The sequence below is a fragment of the Pelobates fuscus genome, chromosome 9 (assembly GCF_036172605.1).
Source record: "Pelobates fuscus isolate aPelFus1 chromosome 9, aPelFus1.pri, whole genome shotgun sequence".
Taxonomy (NCBI): Eukaryota; Metazoa; Chordata; class Amphibia; order Anura; family Pelobatidae; genus Pelobates; species Pelobates fuscus.
In genome coordinates this window covers 171,643,463-171,658,771 of record NC_086325.1, presented here as the reverse complement: position 1 = coordinate 171,658,771, position 15,309 = coordinate 171,643,463, and the positions used below count along the sequence as shown (strand labels likewise).

Here is a 15,309-nt window from a genome sequence, read left to right as displayed (position 1 = left end):
ATCCGGGTTGATTATTAATTATACTATGGTTGTTTAATGTTTCGGTATATTAAATTAATATAAATATAGATACGTATAGTACTGGATTTAATGTGGACAACAGTTGGTTTCCATCACCTTTCACGTATTTCTGTTCTTCTCAGCGTAATCATCATAGATGGATTCGACAAGATAAAGCTGGAAGGTTCCAAGTTATGTTCTACACGTTACTCAGGACTGTTATTTGAATTCCCTGACGTTATAATCGACTGCTTTCGCATCAAAGAAAGAGGAAGTCATGTGACTGTCAGGGCTTTATATATGGATGTGATGCTGGTTACTGATTGGTTTAAAGTTTTCTGATTGACTTGTGCTGCTGGAGGCATAAAGTAAAGAAAGTTATGCAAAATACTCGCCTCCTGTCATTATTAAAATTAAGATTATAGGTACACTACGTTAGCATAATCTACAATTACGCACCCTTGCCCTGACACCAGCTAAACCAGCTTTGGATTGCTATACTGGCTATAATCACTGGTTCTTGTAATAGCTACACAGCTATACCTGCTAGATTCTCTGGAGTAGGAGAGGTCCACCCACTGGAAGCTGGATCCTGGGCTCAGTTCCACGGTGGTTGGAGGACCACGATACCCCAGCCAAGCTGCGGCGGGTAAGGGGCTTAGGTGCTTATGGTGTTCGGTGTGGTGCCTATAGTACTCCAGGCTACTAGGAAGCAGCGATTGGCAGAGGAACCCAGTCGGGGTACCAGGCAGTCCGTCACACCCCCTATACAGTCCATCAAATATTCCATTCAGCCTCCCTATACAGAGTATTAGATATTCCATTCACCCCCCCTATACAGATATCGCCTCTCACAGTATGCCAAGTAAAATCGCAGTTTGCGCACACAGTATGGTTTGGTCGGCCTGACCATTACCTACTTTAAGTTCTTCGCAATGCTTGGTACGGATCTCCGCTATGTGTCCACTATGCTGAACCTCATTTTTTTCAACAGTTTCCTGCAATAAAATAACAGATGTTTCAAACCTGTAAGTAAGTGAGTGACTGAAAATACATTAACTGGAAAACACTAAATACAGCCCCCCAAAGTCCAACACCAAACACCAAATAGAGCCCCCCAAAGTCCAACACCAAACACCCAATAGAGCCCCCCAAAGTCCAACACCAAACACCAAATAGAGCCCCCCAAAGTCCAACACCAAACACCCAATAGAGCCCCCCAAAGTCCAACACCAAACATCCAATAGAGCCCCAAAAACCTGCACCAAACTCAGCCCTCAAAATCTAACACCAAACACCCAATTCAGCCCCCCAAAATCTAACACCAAACACCCAATACAGCCCCCCAAAACCCAACACCCTATACAGCCCCCCAAAACCCAACACCAAACACCCAATACAGCCCCCCAAAACCCAACACCAAACACCCAATACAGCCCCCCAAAACCCACCACCAAACACCCAATACAGCCCCCCAAAACCGAACACCAAACACCCAATACAGCCCCCATAATCCAGCACCAAACACCCAATACAGCCCCCATAATCCAGCACCAAACACCCAATACAGCCTCCAAAATCCTGTACCAAACACCCAATACAGCCCCTAAAAATCAACATCAAAAACCAAATATAGCCCACTAAAATACAACCCTAAACATATCACACAGAGCCCCCAATACCCAAACAACACCCAATATAGGCCCCCAAAATCTAACACCAAACACCCAATACAGGCCCCCAAAATCTAACACCAAACACCCAATACAGCCCCCCCAAAACCCAACACCAAACACCCAATACAGCCCCCCAAAACCCAACACCAAACACCCAATACAGCCCCCCAAAACCCAACACCAAACACCCAATACAGCCCCCCAAAACCCAACACCAAACACCCAATACAGCCCCCCAAAACCCAACACCAAACACCCAATACAGCCCCCCAAAACCCAACACCAAACACCCAATACAGCCCCCAATACCCAACAAACACCCAATACAGCCCCCATAATCCAGCAACAAACACCCAATACAACCCCCGAAATACAACATGCACTTGATACATCCCCCAAAATCCAACACCAAACACCCAAGGGGGGGGGGATACCTTAAATTACAAATCAACGTCAAAACACTCAGTATAGCCCCAAAAATGCAACACCAGATACTTGATATATACAGCTTAAGCTCCCTCCATGGATTTTACATAGATGTACCTCTGCCTCCTTCAGCCGTCGTTCAAACCATCCTTTGGTTCCCTCTAGTGACTGGATCTGTAATCGCAACTCTTCTACAGTCTGTTGCAATCCTTCAAGCTCTCTACATCGGGCCTAAAAATTCAGATTTACAATGTCACCACGCAGTCAGTGTTTACAGTTTTGCTTTCTTATATTTCTAATAACCATTTTGTTTCCTTCAATTTGACACTTTTTGTCATTTTGCAGAGAGGTACAGAAAGGAAAAGGAGAGGGGGGTATGAATAAGTCTTGTTGCATACACACATTGATGTATAATGCTATATAATACTTTGAATTACAACACATTGTGTAGGGCACTACAAATCCCTTTGTACATTATTTAGTGACATTGTAGTGCAACATATAATCCCATACAGAAGTAGAGCATGGGGGTTCATCAATGATAAACATGATCTATGTGGGTTCCCATAGCCCAGCATTGCCTAAAGGAGACATTTTCCCTGAGGGATACACCGTGTAAGTCAATATTAATGTGCCTCGAGTTGAGTTTGATGAAGGCGGCGTGTACCACGCCTGGTGTTGTGGTGGTATATCATTAGCAGTCTAGGGCTAAGACATTATGTAAGTTGCCAATTTAAAAATTTTCATTGTCGTTTGTGGGGTATCAAGGGGAAAATGGGGAAGGGGTTCTAGACACACACAACACTACCGTAGTCAGTCGGAGCATAGAAACGGTTATGTTAAGCTTGTGTAGTATGCCAAGGCTAATGCTTCGCTAGGTATTCGAGTATGTATACGTGTAGGGGCCCCAAGGTGTCTGTGTCGGCACTTGGTGTGGCCCTGTGTGTGGGTTTAGACACGCTCCCCGTCTCCTGATGGCTACTTGTCCCTGGGGGAGGGCTATGGACTGTGTCCTTGAGCATACCTTTGGTGCCAGATTGTGTGTGTGACAAGCTGTGTGGGTAGAGTAGCTGTGGGAAGGGGGAGGGTGACCCCTGTGGGGTGTGTTCGTCATGGTGCATTCCTGTTCTATGCTTGAAGAGGTAAGAGATACTGTGTCATCAGTCTAGGAAATTTTAGGTTTATGCATTATAGGCTTCCCGCATAGTTTGCCCTGGCACTGTTTTGGTTCGTGGATGGGCTCCGTTTGTCCCGTGGATGGTTTTCTTGCGTTGTTGGTGTATACATGTAGTGTGTGGTGCTGCCTTAGGTCTGACAGGATTTGTTGTTGCCCCACATTTCATATGCTGTGGGCTAGTAGAGGGCTCTCGGCATAGTCTTTTGTGCCATTAATTCGTAGTGCTTTTTCTATGGCCATGGTGCATTGTCCAATCGTAGGGGGAGGGGTTTGCTTCCATTGTCTGCTGATGACTGTTAGAGCTGCAATGATGATGTGGTATAAGAGATATCTCTGGCTTTTTTGTATTTTTTGTGGCAGTAGAAGAAGTAGGAATGTTTCAGGCAAGAAGGGAAGATGTACCTTGGTGCAGTGTTTGGCCAAGGCCACTACATCCTGCCAGTACTTTCTGAGCCCAGGGCAATGCCACGATGTGTGTATCATATTTCTTCTGTCCGCCTGGCATCGCCAGAAGACATCGGATGTGTTTCGGGGAAGCTGTGTTTGAGGCGTTTGGGAGCATGTACCATATGTACAGCAGCTTGTGGGATAGTTCCACATGGGTCATGCAGAGTGACAGTTGTTTATGGGCTTTAAAAATTTCTTGCCATTGGTCATCCGTGAGTGGGTGTTTGATGCCTTTTTCCCATGCTAATCTGAAGGAGAGGGAATGTTTGTTAAATTGGGTGTGTTCAGAGGCGTAGATCGTGAAAATGAGTTTTTTTTTAGCTGGCTTAAGTTTAAGGCAGATCTTTTCTGCGGCTAGTAGTTGTGGTTCTTGAGGGTGTTCGCTGGCTTGTTTTGGTTGTAAGTTTAACCAAGATTGTAGTTGCATATAGGAGTAGGTGGCTGTGGTGGGTAGTGTGAACTCAGTTTGGAGATCCGAGAACTTTTTTTAAGGCGGGTGTCTTGCAGTAACTGTGACATGGTGGGTACGCCATGCCTAGTCCAGATCCTGTAGTTGAATTTGGGGATAAGTAGCTGTAGGGCTTCCAGTGGAAGGGCTGGGGAGGTCCGTGTCATTGGTCCCATTTTTTTCAGCAGTTATCCCAAATAGCAAGGGTGAATGCTGTCGTAGGCAGTAGGTCGGTATTCTTCGGCCTGTGGGATTTTGGCACCCACGCTCAATTTCTGTCCAAGCCATTTGTTTCGGGTGGTGAAATGCAGACAGTAGGGGGGCTATGTGAGCCGCTCGGTAGTATCCTAGTAAGTCCGGCATTCCATCTCTCCATGAGAGAATAGTCGGTACATTGTAGTTTTTGCCACTCTAGGTTTTATGTTTCCCCAACACAACTGGTGAGGAGTTTTTGTACTTCCAGTATGTATTTCGTAGGAAGCTTAAGTTGGCGTGTTCGAAATAAGTATTGGATTTTTGGCAGAATCGTCATCTTTACTGAGGCGATTCTTCTGGTCCAGGATATGAATTTCCCCTTCCACCCTTGTGTGATAGTTCTGATTTCACTGAGTAGTTTTATGTAGTTTGCCTTGAACAGTGTGTTTGTTGTGGGTGTGCAGTTAGCCCCTAGGAATTGTATATAGTTCTGCCTCCAATCATACTTGAAGTTTGTTTTTAGGGTCATCATGTCTTGTGCAGAGATGTTTACTCCTAGAGGCAAGGTCTTTGCAATGTTGAGTTTAGTAGGAGCATTTGCTGTATTGGGACTGGATCCTGTGGAAGTTTGCTAGGGAGATATGTGGGTGTTCCAAGGGCAGAAGGATGTTGTCTGCGAATAAGGACAGTTTGTATTCTTGTCCCTTGACTTGGATCCCGTGTATATCTGGGTTGTCAAGTATCAGTTGAGTTAAAGGAGCACTATAGTGCCCGGAAAACAAATTTGTTTTCCTGGCATTTTAGGGTCATTAGGTCCCCCCCCACCCTCAGGGCCCCCCTCCCGCTGGGCTGAAGGGGTTAAAACCCCTTCAGACACTTACCTTTCTCCAGCGCCAGGCTCCCTCTGTGCTGGGGAACTCTCCACCCCCTGCCGACGTCAGATCCAAATGCGCATACGGGGCAAGAGCCGCAAGCGCATTTAAACAGCCCGTATGAAAGCATTACTAAATGCTTTCCTATGGACGTCCAGCGTCTTCTCACTTTGATTTTCACACTGAGAATCGTGGAAGGGGCCTCTAGCGGCTGTCAATGAGACAGCCACTAGAGGCTGGATTAACCCAAATGTAAACATTGCTATGTTTTCAGCTGCAGGGTTAAAACTAGAGGGACCTGACACCCAGACCACTTCATTGAGGGTCAAGTCATTCTGTTTATTGGCACCCAAAGGGCTTTCTTTTATGCAGGTTTCACCCACCACCCACAGGGTTTTACAGAACAGCCAATCACACACGTACATTACAGAAAACACTCCCAGCAATTACATACAAAATCCTCCCTCTCTGCCTGTGATATAATTATGGTACACAATACTTAACATAATTATCACAAGCAGGAAAAATACAGTTTTTACACATACACTGTAACTTTAAAACCATCTTCATAAATTACATATTTAAAATCAGCATACTTTAAATAGAAACATAACCAAAAATCATACAAATCCCTCTAGTGGATAAAAAGTTAGACGGAAGTCCTTTATGACCGACCGCAAGCACATTTTCCTGCCCAAAACAGTTCCATAGATTTGGGCTGTGCGGACGGTCAATTTTATGCAGAAAAATGACTAAGTCCCATTCGAACGTGCGTTCGAATCTTCGAACGGGACTTAGTCTCTGCAGCTGAAAGTTCGGTGTAGGAGAAGGTAAGGGTCAGTGGTGTTCGGTGAAATGTGTAGCCGATTTCAGTTCCATGGATTTGGCTACACATACCGCTGACCTCGTTCGAATGAACAAAGATGGCCGCCGCCACGTGTTGGTTTGCACGAACTGAGGCCACCCAGCGCTTGGCAATTAACCTGCAGTAACCTCACAGCCTGGGAGGTAAATTGCCTGCACACTTCCACTTCTGGGTGGTCCGCCTGTGTGGTACTTGGTTCAGTAAGCTCCATTTACTGAACCAAGTGGGAGAAAGCCAGGAACACAGTATATTAAAGGTTTGGGGACACCGTCTTAAAGGGGCATTGTTCAACAAAGTCACAATATGTCCCCAGACGGTTCTTAAAGGGCCATACACACCCAATAAAAGTCCATACGTTTTCAGGGGCACAATCTCCCAGGGGCCATAGTCATGAGGAAGGAGGCTGGCAAACAGGCTTCTCCACAATCCAGGGAAGCAGGGCAATTTATCATTTAAAGGGCCAGTTACAAATAGCAATTTGTAACATAATTGAATAGCTTTTTTTAGGAAAGGGGCTAAGATGGGTGTGAATTGCTTATAATATGTGTTGGTTAAACCGTCTGGGCCAGGCGACTTCCCCGGGGAGAGCGACCGAATGGTTTCCAGTATTTCTTGTGGTGTTATCGGCTTCGTAAGGTGAGTTTGTGTGCAGTCGGTAATGTGGGCAATGCCATTTGTTTTAGGAAGTCATCTATATCCTGATCAGTTGGTTGGTGTAAAGAGACGTTGTTTTTAAGGTTCTAGAGAGTGTATGGAAGTACGCCGCAATTTCATCGTTTATATCTTGTGGGTTGTGAATCTTCGTACCAGTGTGTGTAAGTAGGTATGGAATTTGGGAGTTGGTTTGTTTCTGTCGGAGCATTGCTGCTAGGTGTTTCCCTGCCTATTTCCTTGAGTTGGTGTTAATTTGGTTGGTGGTTTGGGCATATGTGTCCGATGGCCGCAGAAGTTGGGCACTCGTCGTGTCTCGGAGCTTCTGCAGGAGGTCAATGTGTTCTCGCTGTTGCTTCCGCTTGAGGTAGGATGCGCGTTTTATCAATAGTCCTCTCATTACCGGTTTATGGCTTGCCAGACGGACAGGGTTGGAGTTTCCGGGGTGTCGTTGAGTCTGAAGTACATTTGCATGCTGTCCGACAGCTGTGCAGTAAATATAGAGTCGTGCAGGAGTGTATCGTTGAGGCGCCATGGTGGCCTGCCTCTGTGCTGGTACTGGCTGTACATGGTCAAAGTAATTAGGACATGATCAGACCATACTATGTTCCCTATAGTGCATTGAGTTATTGTCGGGAGAAGAGAACCTGAGGTTAGGATGTGGTCAATTCTGGAGTAGGTTTTGTGTACCTATGAAAAGAATTTATACTCTCTACTGTTTGGACTGAATGTCCTCCAGGTGTATAGTCCATGTTCTAGGATTAGTTTTGGGAGTGCCTAGTTTGTGGGTTTTGGCTTAAGATGTATCTCAGAGGTGGCAAGGATTGTGGAGTCTGTGTGGGAGTTCAGGGTGTGGTTGAAGTCACCACACATGATCAGTTGGGCATTCGTGTTAGCTGGTATTTTGGCCAGTACTTTATGAAGAATGTTTCGCTGTTGTTCATTCGGACTATATAGGCAGACTAGCATGTATGGAAGATTATTTATCATGCAATGTAAAATCAAGAATCGTCCTTGGATTACTTTTTTGATGTGGCGAAGTTCCACTGTTAGTAAGTTGTGTAATGGGATTGAGTCCCCTCTAGATTTGGAGAAGTGCGTTGCGTGATTTTGAGTAGGGTATTCCTTGAGAGCGAATGAGGGTACTCGATTTGTGACAAAATGCATTTCTTGTACGCAGACTATAGGTCTGCTTTGATGCATTTTAAATCATCCAGCAGTACGCGCTGTTTGTGTGGTGTATTTAACCCCTCAGTGTTGTGTGAGCAGACTCCCATGGTGAAAGTGGCAAAGGAAAGTAAGGTTGGAAGTGTCTCAATGCGTTGGGTTAGATCGTCTCCTGATCAGGTTGGATGGGGGATGGGAGTAGGAGGTAGGAGTTGATAGGTGGGGGATAGAGATCCGGATAGGGATCTAATACAATATATACAATAGTACGCTGGTCGCACCGTGGGGGAGAGGAGTAAAACTTCCAATTGGGTGGCTTTTTGGGCTACAGTGTGGATTGTGTGTGGAAGCAGAAACAACAAATTTGATCAAAACAATAGAAATCAATGCACAAGTAACATCCTTAACAAAAACAGTAATGTGGACAACCTGTGTTAACTCCGTCTAGTTCTATGCAAAAGGTACCCTTTGTGCAATAGCGTGCAGGCATTTCCCCCTTTGTTGACAGTTGGGAGACTATTTAAGGTAGCATCCCCAGGCTAGTTGGGGGTCTGGCGTCTGGGCCTCAAGGGGTTCGACTGGTCCGTGCTACCAGACATGTTCGCAGGTGTGCTACATCCGGTGGTGAACAAGGTAACTCATTAATATATGTGAGAAGGGTGGAGTGAGCTGGGCCTGTTTAAGCCACCATTAGGTATGACGGCAATGCAGCTGGGTTGTATACAAGTTGTGGTTTCCATGCTTTCCCTCTTGTATTTTATGGCCTGTATGTGTTCTGCCATGACATTGTGGGTCAAGGTTAATTCCATACCCTGCTGTTCCAAGGAAGACGTTGTGTTGGAGAGGTCAAGGACCTCCTTCCTAAGTTGATTTGCCGTTGATTGCCAGGTAAGTATGAGCTTTGCCGACATGGCTTCCATAACTCTCTCGAAGTAGCCTCTTGTGAGGCATTCTGAGGGTTTGGACTCGTCTGGTGTTACGGTGTGAGAGCTTGGCCAAAACAAGTCCTAGGAAATCTCCCACCATTTGCCAGCAGTTGGGAGTGACCAGAACAGGCAGAGGAGCCCTCGTACTGCCATATTCACTAACGTTTTGCTATTCCGACTCTCGGTAAGACTGTCCTTTCAGTTCCTGCACTAACTCACCTTCTCATCCCGAAGTTGGGCGCGCAGAGCTTCTTCCCCTCGATTCTTCTCTTCGTGAAGCTCTCGAAGCTCCTTCTCATACTTGGCTCGGATACTCAGCACCTCCTTCTCATGCTGCAGCTTCACATTCCCCACCTCTTCCTTGTGACAAGAGTTCTCCTGTTGCATCTTGATGGCCATTTCGTCCAGCATAGCTTTCCGTTTATCGGCGCTCTGTAAATACAGAAAAATAAGGCTCTCACATACAAACAGCAGGTTTGGGATTCAAAGTTGAAGGGAGAAACCTACCTTACGTGCTTCATCGAGGTCCTGCTGTAACCGCTTTAAGTCCTGCGATTGTTCCTCCCACTGCTCGGCCAGGCGACTATTGGCACGCACCGACTCCTTCAAAGAAAGGGATTATACAGCAAGCAGATTATAAAAACCAGGGACAACGGACACCTAATAATACATATTATACCTGTATAGAGCGGGGGGAAGGGGGAAACCTAATAATACATATTATACCTGTATAGAGCGGGGGGAAGGGGGAAACCTAATAATACATATTATACCTGTATAGAGCGGGGGGAAGGGGGAAACCTAATAATACATATTATACCTGTATAGAGCGGGGGGAAGGGGGAAACCTAATAATACATATTATACCTGTATAGAGCGGGGGGAAGGGGGAAACCTAATAATACATATTATACCTGTATAGAGCGGGGGGAAGGGGGAAACCTAATAATACATATTATACCTGTATAGAGCGGGGGGAAGGGGGAAACCTAATAATACATATTATACCTGTATAGAGCGGGGGGAAGGGGGAAACCTAATAATACATATTATACCTGTATAGAGCGGGGGGAAGGGGGAAACCTAATAATACATATTATACCTGTATAGAGCGGGGGGAAGGGGGAAACCTAATAATACATATTATACCTGTATAGAGCGGGGGGAAGGGGGAAACCCAATAATACATATTATACCTGTATAGAGCGGGGGGAAGGGGGAAACCTAATAATACATATTATACCTGTATAGAGCGGGGGGAAGGGGGAAACCCAATAATACATATTATACCTGTATAGAGCGGGGGGAAGGGGGAAACCTAATAATACATATTATACCTGTATAGAGCGGGGGAATGGATATCTAATGATACATATTATACCTGTATAGAGCAGGGGAATGGATACCTAATAATACATATTATACCTGTATAAGAGCAGGGGAATGGATACCTAATAATACATATTATACCTGTATAGAGCAGGGGAATGGATACCTAATAATACATATTATACCTGTATAGAGCGGGGGAATGGATATCTAATAATACATATTATACCTGTATAGAGCGGGGGAATGGATACCTAATGATACATATTATACCTGTATAGAGCGAGGGAATGGATACCTAATAATACATATTATACCTGTATAGAGCAGGGGAATGGATACCTAATGATACATATTATACATGTATAGAGCGGGGGAATGGATATCTAATAATACATATTATACCTGTATAGAGCAGGGGAATGGATACCTAATAATACATATTATACCTGTATAGAGCAGGGGAATGGATACCTAATAATACATATTATACCTGTATAGAGCGAGGGAATGGTTACCTAATAATACATATTATACCTGTATAGAGCGGGGGAATGGATACCTAATGATACATATTATACCTGTATAGAGCGGGGGAATGGATATCTAATAATACATATTATACCTGTATAGAGCGAGGGAATGGTTACCTAATAATACATATTATACCTGTATAGAGCGGGGGAATGGATACCTAATGATACATATTATACCTGTATAGAGCGGGGGAATGGATATCTAATAATACATATTATACCTGTATAAGAGCAGGGGAATGGATACCTAATAATACATATTATACCTGTATAGAGCGGGGGAATGGATACCTAATGATACATATTATACCTGTATAGAGCGAGGGAATGGATACCTAATAATACATATTATACCTGTATAGAGCAGGGTAATGGATACCTAATAATACATATTATACCTGTATAGAGCGGGGGAATGGATACCTAATAATACATATTATACCTGTATAGAGCGGGGGAATGGATACCTAATAATACATATTATACCTGTATAGAGCGGGGGAATGGATACCTAATAATACATATTATACCTGTATAAGAGCAGGGGAATGGATACCTAATAATACATATTATACCTGTATAGAGCAGGGGAATGGATACCTAATAATACATATTATACCTGTATAGAGCGGGGGAATGGATACCTAATAATACATATTATACCTGTATAGAGCGGGGGAATGGATACCTAATGATACATATTATACCTGTATAGAGCGGGGGAATGGATACCTAATAATACATATTATATCTGTATAGAGCGGGGGAATGGATACCTAATGATACATATTATACCTGTATAGAGCGGGGGAATGTATACCTAATGATACATATTATACCTGTATAGAGCGGGGGAATGGATACCTAATAATACATATTATACCTGTATAGAGCGGGGGAATGTATACCTAATAATACATATTATACCTGTATAGAGCGGGGGAATGGATGCCTAATAATACATATTATACCTGTATAGAGCAGGGGAATGGATACCTAATAATACATATTATACCTGTATAGAGCGAGGGAATGGATACCTAATAATACATATTATACCTGTATAGAGCGGGGGAATGGATACCTAATGATACATATTATACCTGTATAGAGCGGGGGAATGGATATCTAATAATACATATTATACCTGTACAGTGTGGGGGAGGGGATTCATAGTGACACGTTACACCTGTACAGTGTGGGGGAGGGGATTCATAGTGACACGTTACACCTGTACAGTGTGGGGGAGGGGATTCATAGTGACACGTTACACCTGTACAGTGTGGGGGAGGGGATTCATAGTGACACGTTACACCTGTACAGTGTGGGGGAGGGGATTCATAGTGACACGTTACACCTATACAGTGTGGGGGAGGGGATTCATAGTGACACGTTACACCTGTACAGTGTGGGGGAGGGTATTCATAGTGACACGTTACACCTATACAGTGTGGGGGAGGGGATTCATAGTGACACGTTACACATGTACAGTGTGGGGGAGGGGATTCATAGTGACATGTTACACCTGTACAGAGTGGGGGAGGGGGACCCCTAGTTGTGCCTATACCAATCGCCTACCTGTAGCTGTGTTTTCAGATCTTCTTTTTGAGCCAGAAGAGTTTCTCTCTCACCCTGTACCTGGTGCAGCTCCGAGCCGAGGGCTAAGCTTTGTTCTCGCAGAAGACTGAGTTCCTGAGTCCTAGAAGTTTGAATCTGGTGAGGTGATAAAAGCAGCACGGTAACTATTTCTGGAGATCATCATTTAGGGAGTGAGAATGAATGTGAACACACAATGCTAGTGTCAGCTTCCAACATATTAGGGACATGACGCTGCGTGTTACCCCCGCTGATCTGCCGGGTATCTGTGTACCTGCTCCAAGGCGGCTAGGTTGGTACGCAGGGCATCGTTCTCAGACAGAATGATTTCCACCTGCTCCTGGCTCTCCGCACTGCGCCATGTCGCCTGCCCCCCGAACGCAGCCAAACACAGAGCAAAGAGACAAACACAGAAAAGCAGGAGAGTTCAGCACAATAGGCCAGGAAAAGAAAGGAAAACGAGAAATAAAGGGTTAATTACTTCCTCCTGCAGTCCATGGAGGGCCCGTTCATGCTCCTGCTTCACACTTAGAAGTTGATCCTTTAACTCAGTGCAGTTCTACAGAAAAAAACCCACAGGGATGAAAATGGGAGCAATTTATTGTTAGAATCTTGCCGTGTTCGATAACATGAAAAGGAGAGATAAAGACACAGACCATGACTCTAACCTCTACTAAACGCCACATACACTCACCTACAACCACTAACTCTTGGTAACTGCCACTACCTCTCCATAACCACCACATACACTAACCTCTACTTACCACCACATACAATGACCTACTGCCAATACCTCTCCATAACCACCACATACACTCACCTACTACCACTACCTCTGGGTAACCACCACATACACTAACCTCTACTAATAACCCCATACACTCCCCTACCACCACCTCTCCGTAACCACCACATACACTCACTTACTACTACTACCACTCCATAACCACCACATACACTCACCTACTACCACTACCTATCGGTAACCACCACATACACTAACCTCTACTAACAACCACATACACTCACCCACTACCACTAGCTCTCGGTAACTGCCACATATACTCACCTACTACCACTAAGTCTCTGTAACCACTACATACACTAACAAACCACCACTAACTTCCCTTAACCACCAAAATAAAACCAACCAATGCACCATTTTCCTGCCACCCTCACTAACTCTTTGTAACCGCCACATACACTGACCTACAACCACTACCTCTCTGTAACCGCCACATATACCCACCTACTACATACACTAACAAACCACCACTAACTTCCCTTAACCACCAAAATAAAACCAACGCACCATTTTCCTGCCACCCTCACTAACTCTTTGTAACCGCCACATACACTGACCTACAACCACTACCTCTCTGTAACCACCACATACCCTGACCTACAACCACTACCTCTCTGTAACCACTACACACCCTGATCTACAACCACTACCTCTCTGTAACCACCACATACCCTCTTTAACCTCCCCCAAGCCCTGCTAATTCCCACTAACCCTTAACTAACCTGCTGAGTTGCCAACAAATCCTGCTGCATTTTCTGATTCTTCGCCTGCAGAGATTTCATTTCCTCCTCTTTCTTCTGCTGAATCTCCTCAATCTTTGTCCTTAAATCGGCCAGAGATCAAACCAGGTGAAACATATAAGAGAAAGTCAGATCTACCCTGAATAGTGTGGAAAACACTGTATAAATGCCACCACCTATAAATACAACCTGAAATGTTTAAAAATGGACATAAAAATACAGACCAGAGAGCACGAGACAGAAACATATAAAAATGACTACCATTTATGCCCCATTATAGGCACCAAAAAAAACCTCATTCCGTGTAGAAGTTTTGTGTATACATCATGCCCCTGCAGTTTCACTGCTAAATTCCCTGCCATTTAGTTGTTAAATCACTTTGTTTATACAGCCCTAATCACACCTGTGACTTACACAGCATTCATAAACACTTCCTGTAAAGAGTCATCTAATATTTAAACATTTCTTTATCACACAGTTTGTTTACTTTAGAATTTCTTATCTCCTTCTCTGTTAACATAGAAACATAGAAACATAGAATGTGACGGCAGATAAGAACCATTCGGCCCATCTAGTCTGCCCAGTTTTCTAAATACTTTCATTAGTCCCTGGCATTATCTTATAGTTAGGATAGCCTTATGCCTATCCCACGCATGCTTAAACTCCTTTACTGTGTTAACCTCTACCACTTCAGCTGGAAGGCTATTCCATGCATCCACTACCCTCTCAGTAAAGTAATACTGTTAATAGCTTGCTAGACCCCAGATGAACATCCTGATTGTAATTAAAGTTCAACTTACAGAGGAGGTGATAAAAATGTCTAAAGCAAGTTAAGGACCACTCCACACTGTTACGGTTACCCCCAGGCTAGCTGGAAGCTGGACCGCTTGGATGGTCTGGATCCCAGTGCAGAGAGAGAGAGAAGCCACTTCAGCTAGTCGACCAAAAAGAATCCTGTAAATGTAGAACAATCCCACTAGCTATGGTACAGCTAGGATACTCTTTTCCCCACAAAACGAGTCGAGGCTGCGATTTGAAGGTCAAACAAGAACTGGCTTTAATGGCACACAGGTATCACTATTTATGCGAAATCTCAGGTCCAGGGACAGCCCCCTCTGGACCTGATGGGATACAGGGACAATACAAGTGGTAAACCAATAAGAATACATTGTATCGTTTGAATTGGTTACCGCCCAGCTTGGAGATAATGAATCTAACGGTTATGACAATACAAGTATCTCCAAGCGCCCAAAATACCACGTTTTATTGCCACATAAAAAAGAGGTTAAAAATATATAACTTCGACTACTAACTGGGCAGCTGCCTGCTCTAGGATAGGCATGGGGCGGCGAAACAAAAAAATCGAGACCAGACAGACCTCCATCTACCGCGGACATCGGAGAACTTCTGCGGAGGCCTCAAAACCGCCAAAGGCCCGATATGGCGCCGCAGC

The 15,309-nt window shown here is 44.5% G+C and overlaps 1 protein-coding gene across 3 annotated transcripts in view; it reads right to left on the bottom strand.

Moving 5' to 3' along the window:
• Positions 1-15,309, bottom strand: part of GRIPAP1 (GRIP1 associated protein 1) — an 87,146-nt gene that overhangs the window by 54,240 nt on the left and 17,597 nt on the right. The window contains exons 13-20 of one of the 3 annotated variants that reach the window (XM_063433162.1): positions 13,839-13,938; positions 12,793-12,870; positions 12,586-12,678; positions 12,294-12,428; positions 9,358-9,453; positions 9,070-9,282; positions 2,220-2,333; positions 921-998 (exon numbers count right to left, since the gene is read on the bottom strand). In XM_063433162.1, the coding sequence (XP_063289232.1) occupies positions 921-998; positions 2,220-2,333; positions 9,070-9,282; positions 9,358-9,453; positions 12,294-12,428; positions 12,586-12,678; positions 12,793-12,870; positions 13,839-13,938 (907 nt within the window). The remainder of the gene's footprint in view (positions 1-920; positions 999-2,219; positions 2,334-9,069; positions 9,283-9,357; positions 9,454-12,293; positions 12,429-12,585; positions 12,679-12,792; positions 12,871-13,838; positions 13,939-15,309) is intronic. The other 2 variants (XM_063433164.1, XM_063433163.1) reach the window with 2 other exon arrangements.